At 39.1% G+C, this 24498-nt stretch overlaps 1 protein-coding gene across 2 annotated transcripts in view; it reads left to right on the forward strand.

Annotated features, from left to right (window-relative positions):
• The first annotated feature begins 216 nt into the window (after positions 1-216).
• LOC134289440 (protein patched homolog 3-like) overlaps positions 217-24498 on the forward strand; it is a 33154-nt gene continuing 8872 nt past the window's right edge. The window contains exons 1-2 of one of the 2 annotated variants that reach the window (XM_062855254.1): positions 217-332; positions 21238-21685. In XM_062855254.1, the coding sequence (XP_062711238.1) occupies positions 21408-21685 (278 nt within the window). In that variant the 5' untranslated portion in view covers positions 217-332; positions 21238-21407. Of the gene's footprint in view, positions 357-21237; positions 21686-24498 lie in introns of both variants that reach the window. The other variant, XM_062855253.1, reaches the window with a different exon arrangement.

Raw genomic sequence — 24498 nt, forward strand, 5'->3', positions numbered from 1 at the left:
CGGCCGCGTAAAAAAAAACTCCATACAAAAAAAAAATCATCGTCTTATTTTTGCACGATTCGTCGAGAAATGGTGAGACTTTTTTTACGCGGTTTTTTGAATTTTGAACTGAGTTTTTTTTTTACGCGGTACGTATCCCCCGCGTAAAAAAAACCTGACTGTATTCATGAACGTGGCTGGGCTGGGTGGGAACACCAGAACCTGATATTCGCGACGCGCCTGCAGACGGCGGGTGGCTTTCGTCGGATGCGGACGCGTTTTTTGAGCCATCTTCTTCGTATACGGTTATCGCGACTGTGCACTTTGTTGTGGTGTACGATATAAAAACAACGGTTAGTGTATTCCATTCCAGATAGGTTTGTGGTTTAGATGTTCAAAAGAGCTACGACGATGCGAATGCACTAGGCGTAGGATACTACTTTTTGCGATGCGGAAATCGGGGACGAAGTGCGAGTGTTTTTGTTGATGCATACCCGTTGGTTTTTTGTTTGGGGTTTACAGTAAATTGATGTATTGAAAAATGAGTGATTGTCGTTGGAGTTAAAAGTTTGTGGAATCTGTTAAGTTTCGAAACGAAAACTATAATCAGTTTCGCAAATTTAGAAGAGTATACACAAAGTTACATGACCATAAGTTCAAACATGCAGTACCAGAGCAAGTTTGCTCGGCTTGATTGCTCTATGCAAATCGTTGAAGTTGATGTGCTGTCATATGTCGGAATGTGCTTTGATTTCTGCACTTTGTGTTTACCTTGAACGAAGTAAACAAAATGACGAACCGGCTGAACGTAACCTGCAACCTGCAAGCTGCAAAGTGTGTGACCCTTGAGCTGAAGTCACTGAACACGGAGTACATACGGAGCTCTTCATAAATCAACGGCTGTAATCATAATCGGTGACGATGCCCTTGAACGTTTGTTAATCGCAACGGAATAGGCTGATCTCATCAGTTATTTGCTGCAACGGATAGCGTACCTTTCTGTGTCAGCAGAGTGATACAATAATCACAATGACATTGGACGTTTGTTTTATCGATCTTTAATTTTGAATTTCGTGTCACAAGTTGCTAACGAAGTGTTACCATCTGTTACCATGTACATGTAATCTTATCTTGAATGCAATGATTGTATTTTTGGATGCACTTTTTTGAAAAAGAATTTTAGAGCCAAATTGAATGCCAAAAGCTATGAAAAGTAATCATTTTTAACCGAAGACGTACTTACTGCAGAGACTATTTGCGAAAACAACCGCAAGATCATATGGCTTCGAGTTGGCGTAGATATTCTAATAACTTCTGAGTTAGTCTAGTATAGGTACTAGACTTAAGTTTTGATTGAACGTCCTTCTCACTCACAGAGCTTCTCCTGCTAGGACGGATTTCATTCGTCCTAGAAGACATATTTTGCAAACACGGGCTGTGAATGATAAGTTTCCATTTGCTGTCCCGAAAAACTGATAGTAAACATCACGTGCTCAAACAAAACATAAAAGCCGGTATTGAGTGTGTTGTTTAGTAGGTTTTCATTTGTAAATAAATTCACAAGCCCAACTATTCGCTCGGGTATTAATTTTTTGAACAGAGTCGTCTGTAACACTCTGATAGCTGTTTTATGACTTATAGTTAAAGAGTGTTCGATGATAATTTGGATTCCTAAATCTTACGTCCTGCTTCTACATCAAAGCTCCAGTTTTGGAAAATTTTGTTTATGGTAACGGTCCAGTTTTGGATTCCTAGTGGAAATAAGCTTGAATTTAAGTCAAAACCAATGATGAGATGCAGAAGCCAGAGAGTGTTCTACATAATTAGGAACAATGGAAACTCGAGAAATACCGCTTAACATTGCCGGGGCCCGTGGCGTAATTGGTCACACGTTCGCTTCATATGCGGATGGTCATGGGTTTGATTCCCAGCCCCGGCACTTGTAATTTTTCATCAGATGCTCTTCACCGAGAGCGGCTGACACTGACCCTCTTCTGAGCCCTATGGCTCAAACGGACCCGGATACCTGGACATCGGCGAACTGCTACTCATAATGGACCCCCAATCGGACTGGAAAGGAACAACGGCCATCCATCATCATCCTTGTGCTCATCATTCTACTAGGTATAAAGTAGAAAAAGTGAAAGCAGCAGAAAGGCAACCAGTTCGATAAAGTAGAATTGAATCTAGACGCTGTACAAAAATGTAAGTGCAGCTGTCAATTGAAATTGCTCACGTAGTGCCCCAGTGGACAATTGAGCTGTAAATTAGGTTAAGTGATTAAAAAAAAAAAAAAAATACCGCTTAACCTGTCAAAATTAAGAAAAAATATATTTTGAACCCGGTTGAAACTAATTTGGAGATGCTGCATGAGCACATAGTGGATCACCATCGAACAACTGTTGAAAATTCGGACATGAGCGGTTTAGCCTACACTTTGCGCATCGCTATTGAAGTTCGATCCCATGTTAATGAGATTCATCATAGGAAATCATAACTTTTTTGTATTTTTCTTGAAAGTTGCTCAAATCTGTCCTGTACCATATGCTGTTATGATGTTTAGTAAGGTACAGAATGTGCCGGAACACATTGCCGAAGACCGTGAAGCGGTCCGTCTCACGTGGCAAAAGTTATACCCTTGGTAATTCTTGCCAAAATTTGGGATTTTATTGATGTTATTCCTTTGCATGTTAAATGTTACGCATCCTCAAACGATCAATACAAGACTCGAATCACTTTGCGGTCTTCGACAAAGTTTTTTAGGACATTGCACTCAAATTTTGCACAATCATTCAGGACTTGAAATGGAATACAAAAACACTGGATCTGAAGAAACGACCACTAATACCCGCGCTGGTAAATATGTTGGATCACATTCAAAACACTTTATTGGAGAAATTTCGGCGTTGAGTTTATCCGTTTTCCAATTTGTACAGACAACATAACATAGGTAAGCCAAGTTTCGTGTTCAAATTTTCGTTCAGAATTTTTTTGTTTTGTCGATTCCTGGCAGAAACGGATATGGGGATTCTCTCGGCTTTTGCAGTCGGTGACAGCAGCGAAAACAAGTTTGCCTCAACTTCCGACGGTTTCGGTTTACTTTAAACCTTCTTCAGGGGATTAAAGGCTTGCTTTCTTGTTAGAATCCATGGAAGCCCATGAAACATTGTCCAACGGAATTTGGATGGCGCCACCTTCGGTTTGCCTGTATCGATACGTTTGGTAGACGCTGTAGTGGTATAAACTGCTCCCTTAGCTTTTAAGCTTATTTTTTCTTAGCTTTTAGCTGAACTTTTTGGATTTTGCTCGCCTACACTTTTATCGACACCTGCTATGGCGGACAGTTACGCAACTTTAATAACATTGCTTAACTCTGAAATTCATGCTCGTATTTAACCCTAAAAGGGATACCTGGGGTCCATTGGACCCCAGGCGCCTTTCAGAGCTCGTCTTTGATGGAACACACTCAGCGAGGTGACGAAACTGAGGCCATGAAGGTATCCCTTTTAAAATTAATGATTGTGGTGATGAATGACAATACAGAGCATCATGTTATTATTCTCCTGCCATAGTATCCCTGACGTTTTTTTTTTATTCCTGTTCGGGTTTGTCACTGTGACCAGTTTTTAGATCTATTGTGACATTACTTGTATCCTTAGTGTAGTGCATGTCGCATTACTCAATTGCCATTGAGGGGCAATAAAGTATCGATTTTGATACAGTTTTTGTTTTGTTTTCTTAGAAAACAAAACAAGAGTACTGATATTGGCCATGCATCGGAAACCTAGCATCACCCTTGTTTTACTGCTAAATTCTCCCCAGTAGGAAGTTTAGGATCCAAGTTTTAACATTAGCAGCAATATCATTCCAATAATGGGACATTTGTTCAGTGATAAGGATTCTAGTATGTTCTTTGCGTACTAGCACTTTCCAGTCTTCGAAGAGTTAGTACATACATGGATCCCTAACCCAATTTGATTTCCTTTACATTGAGTTTAGCCTCAGATGGTGAGGTTTTTAACTATATGCAAAATAAAGTTGGTAAACTCAGTTATATTCAAAAACTGGAAGTCTCCAAAACACCAGTAATAAGGACTAAATACTATTATTTCTTGAATTGCCAGAACACATATTCCAAAATTGAAAAATAGAACGACACTAGATTTCGGTTTGGTAGATCTATGACCGCAACGCAACCCATAAGGGCGATCTACCCACGCTACGGGCTCCGTTAAAGATCGAGCATCTTTCAAACCCCCTTAACCATTCATCCCTCAGCACGGGTCGCCTGACACCTTGGATTGGGGTTACCTGTTTGGTGGACTTTTACCCCCGGAACAGGTGGTCCGTAGTGCTATTCTATTCCCTGACGTTTTTAGGACGGTTCACTTCGGCCGTCATCGGAGCGTTACCAGAAGTGTTGCCAGAATCAACATCCTCTCCCTCCGTAAAACTGGCCACCAGGTCCAGTTTTATCAACCTCATCAACCACTAGTATTGCCAACCAATCCACCGGTCTACGAACAAGCCCCCTTGCAGTTTGGACAATTGCGTGCCTTGCTCTCCCATCAGCCCCTTGAATTGTTTCGACAATACGGCTTCCTGTCCACTCGTTTCTTTTGCCTTCGCCTTCAGCCACTGCCTTTGCTTCGCCACACCACACCACTTCGGTCGCTCGTCAGCGTTGGCAAATAGTCTTCAAGCCACTTCCTCCAAAACATGTCGAGCTGATGCTGAACTTGGTGCCAGCGGAGAGCTTCCGCTGGATCCGTTGCTTCGACAGCAGGTTATTTAGCGTTAACGGCAGCTATGAGATAGGTTGGCTGTTCACGGCAGCTTCGGCATCCACCATAAACGTTTCCAACGCCTCGTCATTCACTTTGCAGTTGTTGTTGTATTCCGTTTCAACGGCTGTTTTGATGCAGCGGACCATCCACTTGCCTGCTCCACCCACATGCGGAGTTTCGAGCGGATTGAACACAGCAGTCAGATTGAAGGTAGCTAGCAGTGCCCGTGCATGTTACGTCCTACTGCTCAACTTGATCCCAAAGAAGTCTGGCGGCGCCTTGATAGTTGGTGCCGTTGTCCGAATATATCTTGGCTGATGCTCCTCTGCGACAAATGAACCGCCGAATGCTCGAATCCGTGGTTAGATTGTGAGCCACTTCGATGTGTACTGCCCGTATAGTTAAACATGTAAACACGGCTATCCAGCGCTGCTTCTGTCGATCTTCACCATTAACGGCCCAAAGAAATCCAGGCCTATGTAGGTGAACGGTTTCAAAAACGACGCCATTCTGGCTAGTTGCAGAGGAACAATACGGGGAATTTCCGGTGCACTTTTGTAGATCCTACACCATTGACAAGCTTTGGCTGCCGCTTTTAACCACCAACCTGAATCTTGGAACGTAGTAAGCCTCGTGAACCTCATTCACTGCAGTCTCAGCGTTACTGTGTAGATATATATGATCTACGTAGATATCTCTCCTTCTCTTTCACTCTTATAGAAATTTTGTAAACAACAAGGCCAAGAAACTTCAAAATCCCATATAAAATCAAAACAATAATGCAGTGTCCTATAGTAGTTCAGTGAACTTGTGTTTCTGCGGGAGGATCACTGGAAATTTTGTTTGCATATTGACGTTTAGGGCTGCTCCGATTCTGCCATCAACGCGAAGAATGCCTTGCTCATCCAAAACTGGACATAGTTGATAGACAGCACTGGATTTTCACAGAAATTTTTGTTCGATATTCGGCATCGAATAGTTGCGTACAAGGACCACCATCTTGTCCGGAAAAGATTGCCACTGTGTCTCACGGATAATAGCAGACATTCTGCTCGTACCAATTCATCCGAAGATAACGGGCCAACGAATCCCTCCGGTCGTGTGACTCTCGGCTTGAGACTCTCAATGAAACGTAAAACGTAAGCTTAAGTTCTACCAGACGTACACTCATTGCACAATTATGGGTCACACACAATTATTAGTCACTTTCCACTTTAATAGATAAATGCTAAATAATTGCAAGCTTTTGTTAGCTATTATTATTTTTCGCACATAAGTTGATTTGTTTTGTGTCACTATACATATCGCACACGGGCTTATACATCAAAACATACATATTTTCAATATTTTTTTGTTCGGCGCAAAACTAGCTGTCAAAGTAACGCTTCGATTGTGAATATCGGACAGTGCGTGCGCTGCTTTCGTAAGCTCTGTAAAAGCGAGCTTCAGTGATTTTCATGTGCGAAATGGTATCGTCACCAGAACAAAGGTATAATTAACGTTCTAAATGTAGAAATTCATGTGACTGCAGCCAATTAGAGCTTATTTTTGGCAAAATTTAAGTGACTCATTATTGTGCCAAGGAACACCGAAAATCACACAATTATGGGTCATTTTTTGTGCAGCATAATATTGACAGTTCTGCGTACATGGGCATTGCATACTTTTAGGCGTTTATCGGTGGTTGTGTTGGAGATTTTGATCCAATTTTGAAAAATTGATTCCAAATCGTGAAAACACGCTTCGTTAAGAGGTTTGAGACCAGTTTTAGATTCTACTATAGTTGATCTATCGAGAATAAGTGATCATTCATTGAAAAAAAAAGACAAAACATTATTTTTGAGCCGATTTCTCTTAAGTGACCCATAATAGGCAACAAATTGACCCATAATTGTTACACAGCCAATTTTGACCCATTATTGTGGTTTTCATTATTCACCAACATTTTAGTAATTTTCACCGCCTAAAGTGAATTTTACAAGCAGATTTTTATTTAAAACAATAAAGAGGGGCTTCAATGATGAGAATATAAAATAAAAATAATGAAAGTGTTATTTTTGTATGAAAAACGATTCATATTATGAAATGGGTGTTCCTTGAGTGACCCATAATTGTGCAATGAGTGTACAGGAATAGTCGTAGCCTGTAACACAGCTTAACAAAAAATAAGTTTTGATCTGTCTCAAGAGCAAACTTATGCGTCTCTGATAGATTTTGGGCCGCTGAATCCGAATCCGGGCTCAGATTCGCTCCCGCACGTCACAATTTTGAGCTATACCTCAATTTTTGGGGCAAATTATGCGATTTTGGGATTTTTTGACTGCAAGCCATTAAGCATGGAAATATATGTTTAACCAATCAAAGCATAAATTGGTCAAATAACATCTAAATTAACGACTCATGCAAAATATTTCATTTTACCAAGTAGAATTTGATAGTTTTAAGCGATTTATGGTATGTTGAATATTTCCCATACAAGTCACCCTCCAAAAGTTGCATGCAAGTTTACATACTGACTTAAAATGCTTCAATCTATCAAATTTGATTTGGTAAAACGAAATATTTTGCATGAGTCGTTAGTTTAGATGTTAGTTGACCAATTTATGCTTTGATTGGTTAAAAAATATATTTCCATGCTTAATGGCTTGCAGTTAAAAAAGCCCAAAATCGCATTTTTTTTCCAATAAATTGAGGTATAGCTCAAAATTGTGACGTGTTGGAGCAAATCTGAGCCCAGATTCAGATTCAGCGGCCCAAAATCTGTCAGAGGCACATAAGTTTGATCTTGAGACAAAAAAATGTTGCGCTGTGTAATGTGCATAGCAGAGGCGTAGCTCTTCTTCTGTAGAGGGCGTCGACGTTTTCAGTACTGGCCATCCATCTTCCGATAACTAAAGAAATGCGGAACCTCTGAACCATACGCTGTTGGCCGTTAGGGTGGACCCGTTTCCCACTTCGTTGCGACATTCGCTTGGTTCTGTTTGGTTGGAACTCACCGCCAGTTACCAACATCGGTGATGCTCAGCAATTCTCCAATCCTGCACGCGATAAATTCAAGACCAACAATTGAAAAGGCCGCATCAACATTTTGTAAACAAACATGTTTCTGTCGACTTGAGGCCTTTTGAACTCCACCCACACACCTCACCACCACCAACATAAAGCGCAAACATCAACCTTTCTGTTAATAGTGGTGAGATGTGTGGGTGGATCCCAGAAGGCCCTATGTCGACAGAAACGTGTTTGTTTACGCAATGTTGTTGCGGCCTTTTCAATTGTTGGTCTTGAATTGTTTGTATCATCGATGGTCAGCTTGCAGCCAGGAGAGGACGGTTGCTGAGTCACTCCAAAAGACTTCTCTTGAGATGCGTAGAGTATGGTTTTCTTCCACGAACTGCGACAATCGAGCGCCCAGAATTGCAGGCTGTTGCTCCAATCGAGGAATTGATTGGGTCCTCAAGGGAGCCACCTTCGTTTTTGCTGCAATGAGCACACATTCTGGTTCGACAACAGGGTTCGACGTCCGAAAATACGCTACGGCACTGTACGCACACTCAATGGCATCCACAAATATGTGCAGTTGAAGATCCCAATACCGCTCCTTGGAAGTAGGAATTTTCAGGCTTCAAACATCTTTGAATAGGTGGGTCCAACTTTTCCACCTTTGTTGCAGATCGTCGTTCACTTTTTCGTCTCACTGTATCCCGCCTCTTCAGACTTCTTGCAGAAGAATTTTCCCGTGCACCACGAAGAGGCTCAGCAGACCCGCGGGATCGAAGAGCGATATCAGACTCTGTCTTTTTGTAGGGTGTTTGTCGCCCTGCAACAGCTCAGTGATTTCTTCCTCCATCTCGGTCGAAAACCTGATAGTCTTCATATGTCAACTACAGGACCCCGAGTACTTGGTCGAAGTCGCTTGTCTTGTCCTTTGCGAAACTCTTGTCTTCTCCAGCTTTAACCTCCCCTAAAGAGGTCGGAACTTCGCTGCTATTGGATAACCAATTTCTCAGCTAGAAACCACCTTACTCGTCGATGAAACGCATTTCTGAGACACTAGCATTACGTTTTTTGTGGACTCATAACTTTCAAGAGAGTCGTCCACGTAGTGATTGCCCACAATGCCTTCGACTGCTCGAGGATACACCTCTTCAAAGTGTTTGGCTTTTTTGTTTCTAATGTATTGGGCTGATGTCGAGCCGAACGTAGCAATATCCACCAGGTTGAGGTGTTTCCACCTGCTGTCTCTGTAACGCTTGCTTGAGATCTGGGTTCCGCAACATACGTTTCTCCAGGCACTCTAGCCGTCGACGAGCCATATCATAGCTATCTGGAAGCTGTACACATGGTCAAACTTCCATAGCAGGCCTGTCTCTAAAAGTGATTTCCGACTCGCACCATGATATTCTGTAGAATTCGCAAAGCGCGTTCTTTTGCTGTCGATACGAGAGGTGTAACGGGTTGTACACCGGAGTCCTCCGTGGAGAAGAAATTCTTGACAAGGTCGTGTAGAGTCTGGTCCGATGCACATCCACAGGCATGGTAGTTCACTGATAACACTAGTTTACAAAATAAAACGAAAGTCGTGAACTTCTGTCAACGACCAAAATTTTTGAAGCATAATTTAGTGCTGATTTCGAAACCGTGCTTCAAAAAAATTAAAGTAGAACAGTTTTTGAGTTTTAGCTCAATATCGAGTTTTACAAATTTTTAAAATATGGAATTTAATAAAACTCAAATATCTTGCGTTTTGTTTAACCAATTTTAAATCTTTTTCCATAAATTAAAAGCTTAATATAATACCTTTCGATCATCTTAATGCAGATTTTGCGTCAGATTGATGAAATTCAAGATATTGGTGAGTTTTGAGGACGATCTCCTTAAATTTTAGCAAAATTTTCTAAAATTTTTAAAGAAATGTATTTTTTTCAATAAGAAAAAAAACAATTTGAAAATTCTTTCTCAACGTTTATTTGACATATCATATGTAAGCAAGTTACAGTAAAAAATTCAGCTCAATCGGAGCATTTACTACGGAGAATGAGGATGTGTGAAGTGAGCGACATTGCTTGAAAATAGAACAAAAATCGATTTCAAATCATCAACCTTGTATGGAAAGTCGAAAAAATTTCTGCTCTACTGTAATTTTTTTCCTTCGCGTTTTCGAACTCAGGGCATGATTCTACACCAAAAACGATCATCAGCTTACCGAGTTCAAAAATGCTGTAAACTAGTGTAACTGTTATCCTTCACTTGCTTTGTCGCCTTAGATACACCAGCCTAGTCTAATTTTGGCAACGATGGGTTCGCGTATGTGTCCTTTACGCACTTTTAATGGAACCATCAGATCCAGGTTGTTGACTCCAATAAGTAGCTTCGTTGTTTGTTTGATTCAATAAATTTGACACCACGCGTACCAAAAGTTAGCGTAGTCTTAGTCTTTCAAAACGCAAGACACCTATAAAATCATCCTAATCTTACAAGGGAGGGTTACGATGGTGTCCCCTCAAAGGGGCAAATTAGGCAAAATATAACATTATTGGGAATGCTGAAACGTCATTAAAATACAAATTTCAAAATGTATTGCAGTAGAAACAGGCATAATATGCATGAATCCATGATTTCGTAATAAATTTAATTTACCATAGGTGTTCCCAGAGTGAGATGGGTGATAAACAAGGTGATACATTTTTATTGCAATAATAACTTCAACTGGTTCTTACCTTGGCAACGCCTATGGTAAATTAAATTTGATACGAAATCATTTATTCATGCATACTCTTCCTGTTTCTGATGCAATACATTTTGAAATTTGCATTTTGTTGACATTTGAGCATTTTCAATAATTTTATATTTTGCCTAATTTGTACCTTTGAGGGCACCTCCTGGCTACCATTGGGGTAGCTAGGGGGGGTTCTAGGGGTGCCTGGCACCCCCTAGAACAAATTTGGCACCCCTTAGAATTTTTCCTTGACAGTCACCTAAAATTTAAAATTTCACACAAGGCACATTTGAATAAAACTTAAACACACACGGAATTACTTAAACACCTGTTGCACGTTTTGGCGTTTTGGATATTGGTAAGAACAATCATCAGACTTCTCCATGGATTCCTCCAGTAATACCTTTATCTATTCAAACAGTGACTTTTCTAGGTTTCCTTTATGGACCATTCCCGATATTTATTTAATAAACTTCATGGAATTTTTCTAGGGATTCTTCTAAAAAATTATCTTGGGATTCCTTCAGGAATTCCTGGTGGGGTTATTCAGGACAACCTTCCTGGGATTCTTTCAGAAGTTTCTTCCGTGATTCTTCCAGGAATTCCTTCAGAGATTTTATTCAGAGATTCTTCCAGAAATTTCCTTTGGCCTTCCTCCGAGAACTGTGGCTAGGATTCCAGCAAATTTCCTTAGAACTCCTCCAATAATTCTCACTGTGATTCCTTCAGGAATTCTACTAGGGAAGTTCTTTTTAAAAATCCCTTCGGTGATTCTTCCAGAGATTTCTTCAAGAATATAACCAGGACTTCCTCCAATGGTCATTCCAGATATTCCGCAGAGGATTTCTCCAAGAACTTCTATTGGCCTTCCTCAATGAATTCTGGCTGGAATTCTTCAAGCAATTCCCATTCTAACTCCTTCAGAAATACTTCTAGGGATTTCACCTGGTATATTTACATGCTGCAATACTTTCGGGAAATCTTCCTGAGATTCCTCAAAAAATTCCTCCTGCGATTCTATCAGGGATTCCTCCAGTATACTTCTACCGATTCTTTCAAGGAGAACTGTAGGTATTCCTCCGGGGACTTGGTAGAGGAACTTCTTTTAGGATACCCCTGGCATTCCTGATTCATGGATTTCTCTAGAAATTACTTCTTATGATACCTCCCTGAATTCTAGGAATTCCTCCAGATCCGCGCTTCCCAAACTCCCAAGATCCGCTTCTCAATTTTGGGAAGCGCTGTTCCAGTTATTCCAGCTGGGATTCTTCTAGCAATTCCTGCGGTTCTTCCAGTTATTCTTCCTTAATACTTTCTAACTATGGTAGTTCAGAAATTATTCGATGACAGATTTGATGGAGGAATTCTGAGAAGGGATATTTCTGTTGAATTCCTTGGAGGATTCTTTGACAAATTCCTGAAGGAATTCTTGGAGTTAGGCGAACTTGGAATACTGCTCAGAAATTCAGTAGTTCAGAAACTATGCTACGGATTCTTCTAGAGCTTTCTCTTGACTTTTTTGCTGGAATCTATCCAGGTAATCTTCCTGAAATTCTTGCAGAAATTTCTTTGGTTCTCCTACCAGGGATTCCTCCAAGGACTCATTCAGGAATTCCTATAGAAATTCCTCATGGAACTCCTACAAAATTCCATTTGACCTTCCTCCAAGAATACCTCAAACAACTCCTCCTATGGTTCTTCCAGCAATTCCTTCAGAAATTCTTACTATGATACGTCCAGATATTCTTCTTGTGATTCCTTTACGAATTTATCCTAGCATTATAGCTGGAATTCTTCCGAAAAATCTTCCTGATATTTCTTCAGAAATTCCTCGCCTTCTCTAAAGATTCTTCCAGATTACCTCTACCGGTTCTTGCAGGGACTTCTCTTGGCATTTTTTCTTTGGATTCCGCCAGGCATTCCTGATAGGGTTTCTCTATAAATTCTTGTATAGTTTCCTCCAGCAATACCTCCTACGATTTCTGCTGAGATTTCTACAATGATACACCTACCTCCTACAATACATCCTGAGATTTTTCCTGTGATTTCTTCAGAAGCTGTCCGGTGGTCCTCCAGGTATTTTTAAGGAAGATATTTTATCCAAGGATTTTCTCATAAATTTCTCATGGGATTTCTCCAGGAACTCCACTTGGTCTTCCTCCAGGAATTTCAGCTGGATTTCTCAAGCAGTTCCTACTGTGGTTCTTCCAGCAATTCCTCCTAGGACTCCTCCAGAATTTCTGACTGCAATATCTCCCGGAATTTTTCTAGGAATTATTCTAAGAATTTCTCCAGGGATTCCTTCAAAACTTGCTGGGATTCTTCAAGGTAATCTTTCTAGGAATATTGCAGAAGTATCTTCAGTGTTTCCTCCTGGAAATCCTAAAGGTTTTCCTGGAATTTCTCCAAATATTTCTCATTGGATTCTTTCAGGAAATCCTCTTGACTTTCATCCAGGAACTCCTCCTGGGATTCCATAAACGATTTCTGTTTAAGTGTAGTATTAGCAAGTTAAAATACACAATAATAAAAATCAAAAACAAAAAGATTCCTGCTGCTTCTAATGTTTCAGGAATGCCTCCTGTAGGTCTCGTCAAGAAATTCTCACGGTGATACCTGCAGGAATCGCTCTAGGGATTTCTCCTGGCCTTCTACAGGCCAGAAGGCACAGAATGTTGCTAATTGACAAATTGAGAGATGAATTTGCGAAAAAAAATTGCGTTCTGGTGGGATTCGAACCTACCTAATTTCAATGTCTATTCCTCTGAAATTATATCAGCAATTTCTTTTTCAGTTATTTTGCGGATTTATTAGGCAATTTTAATGAGATTATTTTTGAAATTCTTTATGATTTTACTGTATTTATATTCATTGCTTCCAAAAGTTGCTGAATTGGAAAATCTAAAATTCTCAACTGGTCTTGGTCAAACAAAATCCCATGAAATTCACGAAAAACTTACTGAAAAAATTCTCAAAGAAATTGTCGGAAAAAAAATCCATCAAAATTACATTAGAGCTTTCAAAGTTGTTGCCAAATGAATGCATATAAGAATTACTAGTGGAATTCCTGAATAAAAAATATTGAGACTTTTTAAGGAAATTGACCAAATGTAATCTCAAAATAAATTGCCGAAATATTGTATATATTCTATAAAAAAACAAAGAAATTAATTCAAAGAAATTCTCAAAGAATTTTCCGAAAGCATTAAAGGAATTTCTGAAGAAAATTTAAAAAGAACCCCAAAAGTAATTTCCGTAGAATTACCGTAACAGAATTTTTAAAGAACCGCCAAAGTTTTTTTTAAATAAATTTCTGAAGGAAATCACTAAGAAATTTGTTGAATCAATATCCAAAGAAATTACCAAAGAAAATACCAAAAGTAATAATCGAAGTTGCCAAAATTTTCGAATGAATTGCTGATGAAACTCCCGAATAAATGTTCAATGTAAGTAACATCGGAATTGCCGAAGGTATTCCGGAATCATCTGCTGCAAGAATTCCTTACATAAAAACTGAAGAAATCTAGAAGAAAGTATCTGAAGATTTTTCAATAAAATTATAGAAACGATTTATGAAAGATTTTCCGAATGAGTTTTCGAAGGAATTGGCGAAGGAATACCGACTAGCATAAATAATAAAAGTCCAAAAAATGGACCAAAATCCAAAAAAAAGCAGAATGACTTGCCGAAGATATTAAAAAAAAAGTGTGTGGAAGTTCCCAGAGTCATTGTCGAATGGCTTCACTAAAAGAATTCCCTAAGGAATTGCCTGAAGAATAATTGGAGAATTTTTAAAAGCAAATATCAATAGAATTGCCGGCATCAACAAAACAATGCTTGAAATACTAATTAAAAAATATGCTTTATACAGCATTCCACTCACCAGATATATTAATATATGGTAATTACCAATCCAGTCGAAATCGGAATTTGGTGCGAACATCAGGATCCCGATGAGAAAAATAGAAGTTCGCTCGCACCAAATTCCGGGTTTCAACTGGATTGATAATGTGTTAGTGAAGCTTCAGACCGCAACTCAGAATATTAAAGTGCGAATTTTGTAGTTTTGACAATCATACTCACCTGAAAGTCTCTTTAATAAAGACAAATCAATCAATCAATCATACTCACAATTTTTCTGTAAATATTTTCGTGTCCACGTGGTAATATTCAACTAATTAAAAAAAACGCTTTTTAGCCATTACTTTTGTGGCCAAATCAAAAATGCAAATATGTATTCTGATTTTGAAATTTCAAGTATTTATATTTCCTAAAATTGTTCTTGAAAGCTATTTTTATAAGGATTGTTATCATGCAATAAAACAAAGAGGATGTCACGATGAATACAAGTTACACGCAAATTTGTGGATATTTTAAAGTTTCCGAAATTCACACGTCTAATGATTGCTTCGAAAATGTATTCTAATGGACCTGATTGTTTTCAATCCAAAAAACAGGGGTTGTCGCAATGATTGTTAAGTACTTAAGTTCAAACTGAAAATACAAATTCTATTTTCCCGTGACGCAGTATATCATTATACCAAGAAATTGAGGTCGGATCGGTATTTCCTTAAAAAAAAGCAACCTGAGAGCCACTGAAACTGGCACCCCCTAGGCACCCCCTAGGAAAAAATCCTAGATACGCCAATGCTGGCTACACCACTGGTCCATCACCCGAAAGGATTTGGATTTATTCATATTTCCACATGTAGAATAGTCCGGTTGAAATCCCCGGGGGACACCATCGTAACCTTCCCTTGTTAGTTATTTGACCACATTTGCTTAGGAGGTGCATATTACCCCACCTTCCCTTAATCTCGAAAATAAATGTCTGTAACAAAAGAGATGATTATTGTGTTACGTATTTTTCAACTCGTGTTAATGAATTAGGGAAGTGAAGTCATAACGGCAGGGCTTCTATTTTGGGCACTTTTTCGCTATAATTCAGTCAAATATCATTTATATGTTCCGTAATTTCTACGTTTTTTATCCTCCTGGAGGAATTTCTGATGTTAATTTTGGATGAATTATGAGAAAAACTCCCGAAGAAATTCCTGCAAGAATTTATGGCAAAAATCCTTGAGAAAATCCTGAAGGAATGAACAGCCGAAGCCATTGCTGCAAGAATTTTCGTTAGAAATTCCTGCAGGGTACGATTCTTACAGGGAATTCTAGATGAATTGGCTAAGAAAATCCTCAATTAGTTTCTTAAGGATTGAAGGATTATTTTATAGAACAATTTCTAGAAATTCAAGAATTCGAGAAATACTTGATAGAGTTTCTGCATCAACTTTTTTTGGAATTTGTGAAAGAAAAGAAGGAATTCCCTGAAATTATTTAGGTGTTCTTAACTAATTAGAATAAATCTTAAAAAAAACTGGGAATCGTTTAGAAACTGGAGTATTTTTTTATTTGCTACAAAATAGATGTGGGGCTCCTTTTCACTTCCTGGATAAACTTTTGACGTTTTATGAAGAAACACCTGGAAGTGATTTTGGATAAACTTGGTTTGAAATTTTCACAGAAACTCCTTTCATAAAACAAAAATGAAGCCCATTCAAACCATTAGGATATACATATTTCGAATATGATTCATTGAAGAATTTCATAGAATTAAACTTCAAAAATGCATCAAGAAACGTGGAGGAACTTCACGAGAATTCTCTGAAAGAACTCGCAATTATGAAATCCAGAGCGATGTTTTGAAGAGGAGATTCTTTGATTTATTTCTGAATGAATTCCCGAAAGCATTCATTCAAATCCCTGAAGAAATTTTCGATGAAATCCCATTCCAGCCTTTCAAAGAATCTTAGTAAAACTTCCTTGTTGAACACCTAATAAAATTGTTAGAAAAACTTGATAAACCTCTGGAGGAACTGATGCAAAACTTGTTTTTTTCCACAGAAGCTCCTTGTAAATTCAATGCAGAATTAGTGGGAATCTGTAGTAAGTTATTTGAAGAAAACTCATTTGTGAATTGGATCAGAAATTATTAAAGATAATTCCAATAATGTGCAGTATTTAATCAGTGTTATGTGACCTTTCAATAAATACATTTACTTTGAAAATCTTAAATACAGATGCGAAATTCAAAGTAATTTTGTATGAGGACTTATTGGACACGGTCCTTCATAACTAAAACCGTTATTTTTAAGCCACAAAACTTTTAACCTTACGTTTAACTTTATAGCATTATAGCTTATCATAATACAAACGCAAGGACAATAAATTGTTCTCAGCGAAACAGCAACTAAAAATTGACTTTGCTTCTCGCCGCGGATTTAAGACTAGATTTAAGATGAACCCCGCAATACAAACCTAAGTTTGGATGCTCTAATATATTCACACTTAGAATAAATTACAGTATTCGGTGAAAAAAATCACCGAAACTGGTCTGTAAACAAGCAAACTACAGTATTACGGCGAAATCGATGAAATTGCAGGAGACAATCGGTGAAATCTGAGAAATCACCGAAGAACCGGTGAAATCAGACAAATTTACAGGAGACCTGTGAATATTTTACCGAACAGATCGGTGATGGGACTATTTTACCGTACTACTGTAAAATGCGTTTGACAGCCACGCCGGCAGCTTCGAGCATCAGTTCTATTAGAATCATCTCCAAGCAAGTCTCTCTTGTACAGTGGCAGCAAGTGTGGTTCCTGATCAGAAGGTCATGTATTCAATCCCATCATCGACGTTTTTTATGAAAATATTTTTTTTGTGCTCGCATAAAATCGCCGTAAATTTGTAAAATTTACCGTACGTTCAGTGATATTGAAAATTCATTTGTAAACAAACATACCGAACGTTCGGCGATTTTTACGGTAAATTTGTAAAAAGTTCCGAACGTTCCGGTAATTTTGACAGATGCATTTTCCTGAGATTCGCAGTACGTTCGGTGGTTTGAAAAATCACCGAACTTTTTACCGTACGTTCAGCTGTTGAGATTACGGTAATTTTTTACCGTAATCCGTCAAGTGTGTTCATAAGCGACACGTTGTTCTTGGGCAAATCGAACAATTCATTGTTCAGATGAAGGCGGTGTTCAGGAGTCGTATCATGATTGTTATCTGGCCGCAATATAGATAAGCGTCAGCTTTTATCACACACTTCAAGATAAGTTTTGCTTGCCTGTGTAAACGTAATCTATTATAATATTAACAAAGTGTGCAAACATGGATTGAGGTGGGTCATGCTAGTAAAGTGAATGATATAAACGGGTTATGTGAGCCCGCGCTTCGCTGATAGGATTTATTACACGCTAAAACTGTTCAGCACTAAAATGTGTAAGACCTACTCATAAGTGCATAATTTCCAGACCACACAAAAATGCGTGACAGTTACACATTCTCAAAAAACAGCTCGTACACTCGTCTAGATGCGAAATGTTGATTTTTTTTTGTTTTCCAAGGTCACTAGTAAACCTAGCTAGATTGGCGTACAAACATTTTTGCGAATTTTACGATTTTGCGGACACTGGAGCTGATTTTGTAAATGTGCAAGGGTTACACATTTTTGGTGTAGTCTGGAAATTATGCACTTTTGTGCTGAGCGGCGTTAGCGTGTAGGTTTGGACACAGAAAGCACTTGCAGGCGTTGCATTGCATTGCCAATACGGGCGTACAAGCGTCGATTAATGCAGCTTCAAGTTCACAACCAACCGCGGTTGCAAAGAGAAAGATTACTTTTTTGCACTGAGCATTGAGAGCATCTGTGTATAATAGGGTAACGGTTGAGTTTTGGACCCCTAGAGGACATTGGTTTGAATTTAATTCAAAATCAAACAGATTCAGAGGGTATTTGCACATAATGATTATGTTAATATGTTCGTAAAAGCCTCCACTGTCCGTTAAAAATACTCACAAGGTAATTTCTGGCTGGAAATTTAATGAAAATAACTGATTTTTGAAACATCAGTTTTCACTGTTTTGGACACCCTAATATATTTTGGACCCTCTTCAGTATATATTTTGGACACCCGGTGTTTAAACTCGTTTGAAAATATTTTGGAAGAATTTGCCGCTTGAATATGCTGGACCACATCCTAATTACTTGATTGACAAAGGCTGATTAGACGAACTTTGCGAATTTAAAGCGCTAGAATGAGAAACGTTTTTGTTTACAACTGCAAGTTTCCTCAGCACCGAAATCTCTTTTTGTAAACATGATGCGACACTCACACGGATGACGAGATTGGCAAAAAATAATTTCAAGGCAAATAAGGATATTACCAGTGAAGAAAGGATTGCTGCCCGTGCAGAGCGATCTTATTTAGCGAATGATTCTAAAAATTTCCGTCATCTCATCATTAAACCTGTGTAAGTTGTGATAATAGGACACAGAGGGTCCAAAATATATGGGGGTCCAAATTATATTGGTTACCCTAGGTTCTGCCTGCGAGTAAATACAGAAAAGCAAATATCTGTATTTTTCTATACAGTAAGGGTAAGGAACGCATGGGGCATTTGCATTCGGTTGAATTGTTTTGGGATATTGAGGTAGGCGAAATATGTAGTCTTTCTCATTATGGTAATAAAAATTTCAGTAAATTATTTCAATGGAAAAACTACTGATAAACAATTACAAAAAAATAATAACATTAATAAGATACATTGGGGCAAGTTGGAACGGCTGGGGCAAGATGAAACAGCGAGTTAACATGATGTTATCCAATGATGGTAAACAGCCCAGGTAACCACTAAGCATTTGAATAAGCCGTAGAGCAGACCGTATTTAGCATTTGAACTGCTTGCTGCTCTACATAAGCAGTTCGAATGCATAGCAGCCTTGAATTAGCATAAGCTGTGCTGCTCAAAAGCTGCTAATCAGCACTTCAACTGCTTGAGGTGTTATCGCCTGGAAGCATTCAGAATGCTTTTTAACTGCTCTTCAAATGCTAAGAGCAAAGAGTATGGAAGATATGTTACTTGTTTGGTAACGCATGTTGTCTCTTTCTTACATAGTCTATGCCTCTGTTGACATATTTGTACATCTGAGTTCCTTATCAATTTTTCCCTTGTTTGTTCCCATACTCATTCAAAAGCTCCACAGCAGGTTAAGATTAGGAACATGGCCATCGAACAATTACCATGTAGGGGAACTTACGTATTTTCGGCAGTTTTGTTCTCTTCGTCATGGGTTTTTTTTTAAACCTGTAGGTCTCAGAGTTGGCCTCAAATCCTTCCCAACCAAGCTGAGTTATATGTCCAAATTTCAAATCCAAATAACTATTAAAATATGCAAAAAAGTACTATCTAACATCACCTGGAGTGTGCAAGAACAAGGAAGTGCGGAGAGCGAGGAGCGGGCGTAAATCTATTTTTGTTTTGTTTTGCTCGAGGAGGCGTTACGCTTCTTTGACATTTTGATACGACGTTCTAGAAGGTGCTGCACTCAAGTAGCCCGTTATTTTGCCAAAATCTGCTGTGTGGGAGCATTATAGGCGCATATACGATCAATTAGCATTAAACGCATTGTCGTAAGGATTACTATAATGCTGGAGTAATTCTATTTTAAATGCTTACTGATTATTTGGGAGCTTGAAAGCTATAACAGATAGTTTTTGATCCAAACAATCCTCGAAAGATAAATTTCCAAATTGTATTGAAATCTATTTCAAAATTTCGCGTTTCATCTTGCCCCATCCGTTTCAACTTGCCCCGGTGTAGCTTACACGACATTGTTCGGTTAATTTCGAAAAATGTATCTCAGTTGCAACAACTGTGGCAAAGAAAGGGTTACAGAGCAGTGCTACAGGGTTTAACGCGACTCTAGTTGTGTGAAATATGACGATCCAGGTCTATTTTAATTAAGCTCATCGCCGTGATGATAAGTGAACTAGGTCTAGGGCGCGAATCATCCTGCAGATTACTCTTACGTAACTCATTGCACGGCGATGCCGTTCGACACGCCTTACCTAGAGGCAACTCCTAAGATTGATTAGTGCCTGCTCTCTATACGTGTTCACAACTTTCACACACTACACTTGACCTGCACTTATAATTTCCGTTGCAGTTAGTCTGATGTATTTTTCTGTAGTGGAGCGGGTGTCCGTGGATGTTATTTTACTAAAGAAAATGTAATGTGAGCTTTTTGATTTCACAGTAATAATAAAAGGAAAACTACATTTTGAGGGTATATTCTTACATGATTGTTAGAATATATTGCTATCGGTGATACAACACGATAAAACAGAAATATTTGGCTGAATAGTAATTGCAAACAACGACAATAACGACCTGTTCTCAATTATGTAATTCATTAATTTAGTTAATATAACTGCAAATCATCATGATTTATCAACCGGTACCATGGTATACGTAGTCAAATATCGAATTGATGAATTGGATATCCTAATATTTAGACACACTTCAAACCTCTCCAGCGTGCAAAAGACTAAAGTTGCACTTCACGCTTGCGGTTGCGATTGACTTTCAGTGGTTAAACTCGCAAACCATCCTATCAGGGTTAACCCTTCAGGACGCGCGCTGTTGTAAAAAGTACAACACTATCAAAAAACCTCGCTGGTCGCATACAGCGCGAGCGTGGTGCAGTTTCGGTTGCTTGATGGCACGCGTCCTGGAAGGTTAATATGTGATTATTTGCATCTGTCGGTAGTGCCCGTGATGCAATCGAGTGAGGAACCAGAAAACAATCAACCACAACCGCCAATCCAACAGCAATTTACTCGCAAAACGCAGTCGGTCAAGAGTGAAAGTGCAATTACCAATGATTTGTGTTTATTACAGCGCGTACGTTCCGTCGTAAATCTCCATGTGCGGAGCCCCTTGACCTTGCGAGGCTTGTACCGTGACGATACATACAACAGTACTCCGTCGTGCCCAATGTGCTCCTCTAACGTGGGAGTTACAACTAGACTAAGTTTTGAAGCGTATTTGGAGTTCTAATCCTTGAAGAAATGCCACCAACGGAAGTCACCGTTCCGCTAACGACCAATAATGGCAACAGGATCGTGAAGCCACCGGTGACCATCGTCCCCAAAGAGACCAATCGACAACCGCAGTCTGTGATGGACAACGAAACGGTACCCGATGCATCATCATCACCATTGACGGCAGAAAATGTAAACTTGCCGGCCGGCAATCGGCGGCAGCAACCACAACAGTTTCAAAACCTCAGCTGGCTAGGCCGGCTTTCGTACCACGTTTCCATCGCTATTGGGCAGTTTTTCTACAGGTGAGTGAAGTGTTGATTTGATTATAATTGCATGCAGAGGATAGTAGCGAACCACTTGGCAGCGGCCGGTATTTTGGGCACTCTTCGCTATAACTCAGTCAATTCCCAACCAATTGACTTGACATTTTGTACACGGCTACGGCTAGATACTATACGCATCTCATCGCATTCCATAAATTGTGTCAATTGGTTCAGAATTGGCTGAGTTATAGCAGAAAAGTGCCCAAAATAGGACTCCTGCCGAAATGGTTCCACTTCCCTATGCGATAAGTTTATACATAGTAGTTATTACAAGTTTAATTTTTGTGTTAACCCTTATGTGGCCGACAGGGTACCCGGGTACCCAGCGCCCATTTAAAAAGCACGGTGTAGAAAAAGGCAAAAAAATTGTCGGACACATAACGGTTAAATGTGCTATTTAAAACTTGTAAATATTCCCCTAGAATTAATGCACATTTATAGGGGTCTGGCAGAATAGAGGCCCGCAATCCTATATCGATTGCCAACATTCAGGCCATTTCGGGCCGTGATTAAGTACTAGAGATGTAAACCTTTCCCTGACACAGACTTCAAGTTATAGAACTCTAGTGATGAAACCCGAATCGGGATGCCCCCTTAGGATTAGAAATTCCTAGACCAAAAGTCAACTAATGTTGCAAACGAAAGGCAACTTGCCAGAGGAAATACGATTACAGGATTGACTGACGGACCAACAACATTAATGAAACCTCGTCATCCTGTCATCGGAAATAGTTATCCAGTAGGGTAACAGGGCAAAATCTATGTTATGTGTTGTGTATGTCCATATGTGATGTCCTATTTTATTACGCATTTGTAGTGTTCCACTACATAGATGTTATACTTTAATATGCATTTGTAGTGTTTCAATATATTTCCGTAATATAGTTTACGCAACAAGGTGCAGAATGAAGATTTTTACAACACGAGTCGTACATTTATCCAACGAGGCTTGCTGGGTTCGATGAACATTGGAATTCGAAATGGTAACTTTTTTGGTCACATCCCGCTCTGTGTAAGTTGGAAGGTTTTTTTCTTGTGCTCAAATGCCTTTATTATTCGTTTATCGTGTTTGCTGCTTGCACGGTTTTCTTACTTACTCCCATTATATTTTGATCTTTTCCTAAGTGGCCTTTCAAGCTCTGTACCTCGTTTGTGCACATTTTTTAGATGATGTTTCGCAAAAAGTTCATGTATTTTGAAACAAACTGTTGGAATCATAAAAACCGCCATACTAATGCTAAGAGATTAGGATGCCCAACAGATGTAGCCTTCGAAAAGAACTAGTCATCAATAGTTTTGAAATGCCAGTATTTTCCTACTGCATCCATACTTTCTGGGCGGTCTTGTTTAAGATAATCTGATCCTAGCAGGTTATACTGTGTAGTTATCACAATTTTTCAAAACTGCGTCCAGAAAGCATCAAGAAGTTGATCAAAACTGAAAACAGTGCTGTAATGGTTCATTACGCAACGCAAATCAGTACTGTAATGAACCATTACAGCACTGTTAATTTGTGGGAAATAAGGCCTTTGCCTGTCAGATTTGCGTGAGGTAAAACAGCCTATTACGATGAGAAATTGCAAAAAATATTTTTTGCAATTTCTCATCGTAATAGGCTGTTTTTCCTCACGCAAATCTGACATGAAAAGGCCTACTTTCCCACACCAAATAAGCAGTGCTGTAATGGTTCATTACAGCACTGATTTGCGTTGCGTAATGAACCATTACAGCACTGTTTTCAATTTTGATCAACTTCTTGATGCCTTTTGGACGCAGTTTTGAAAAATTGTGACAACGTCACAGTATAACCTGCTATGACCAGACTTTGGCTATGAACATAAGTGTGCAGTTTGATGGAAGTTTCGTTAAAAAACTATCCTCAAGCGGTAATTTATGAAATTGCAAAAAACATTGTACGCAACTCGGTGCAGAACTCGATTTTTACAGCACTCGTCGTAATTATCCAACTCGGCAAGCCTCGTTGGATAAATGTACGACTCGTGCAGTAAAAATCATTCTGCATTTTGTTGCGTAAACTACTATTACTGGACTCTCGATTCCATAGGTTGATGATTCGTGACCACGCATCGTTCTGAATAATAGCTGCTCGGAAGTTCTCATTTCTCCGACTTGTCGCATTACTTTGAAGATACGTAGGGCATATCAAGGTAAGTAAAATTACCTTGGGGCATATATTTTATTAACCAATCTCCGGCAGCTGTTATGTTTCCCAGTTCCTGATAATCTGCCGGTGCAAACAAATGGGCAACATTTCCTTGCCTATACAATGTATACATGGTCTATACATTCTGACCAATTCCGCTGCTTTGATCTACTGGGCCTGCGCCATTTAGGTGTTCGTCGAGGTTCTGCTTCCACCTTCTAATCACCTCACGTTGGTCTTCCAAAAGTCTCCTCTCCTGTCCTCATTCCCCAAGCCAAAACGTGCTCCCAGACAACCAAAAGAACTATAAGGATAAAAAGTTACAAGGATTTTCTTCAGTTATTTCTAGGATTCTTCCTTGCATGCCTTCCATGATTACTTCTTGCTTTTCTACCACGATTTGTTCTTCAATTTGATTCCCAGCTTCTAACAGAATTATTCCGCGATTTCTGTTGGAGTTTATCCTTAAATTCATTTAGGGACTTTTCTTGGTGGTTTGCCGAAGTTGAATTTCTCCAAGAGATGGAATTTTATCCAGGAGTTTTCCAGGAATTTATTGGTGTTTTTCCGGCATTTCCGACCTGGAATTTCTACCAGAGTTAAAACACACACTAGACACCATCTTCAG

Source organism: Aedes albopictus, chromosome 3 (genome assembly GCF_035046485.1).
Source record: "Aedes albopictus strain Foshan chromosome 3, AalbF5, whole genome shotgun sequence".
NCBI classification, from domain to species: domain Eukaryota; kingdom Metazoa; phylum Arthropoda; class Insecta; order Diptera; family Culicidae; genus Aedes; species Aedes albopictus.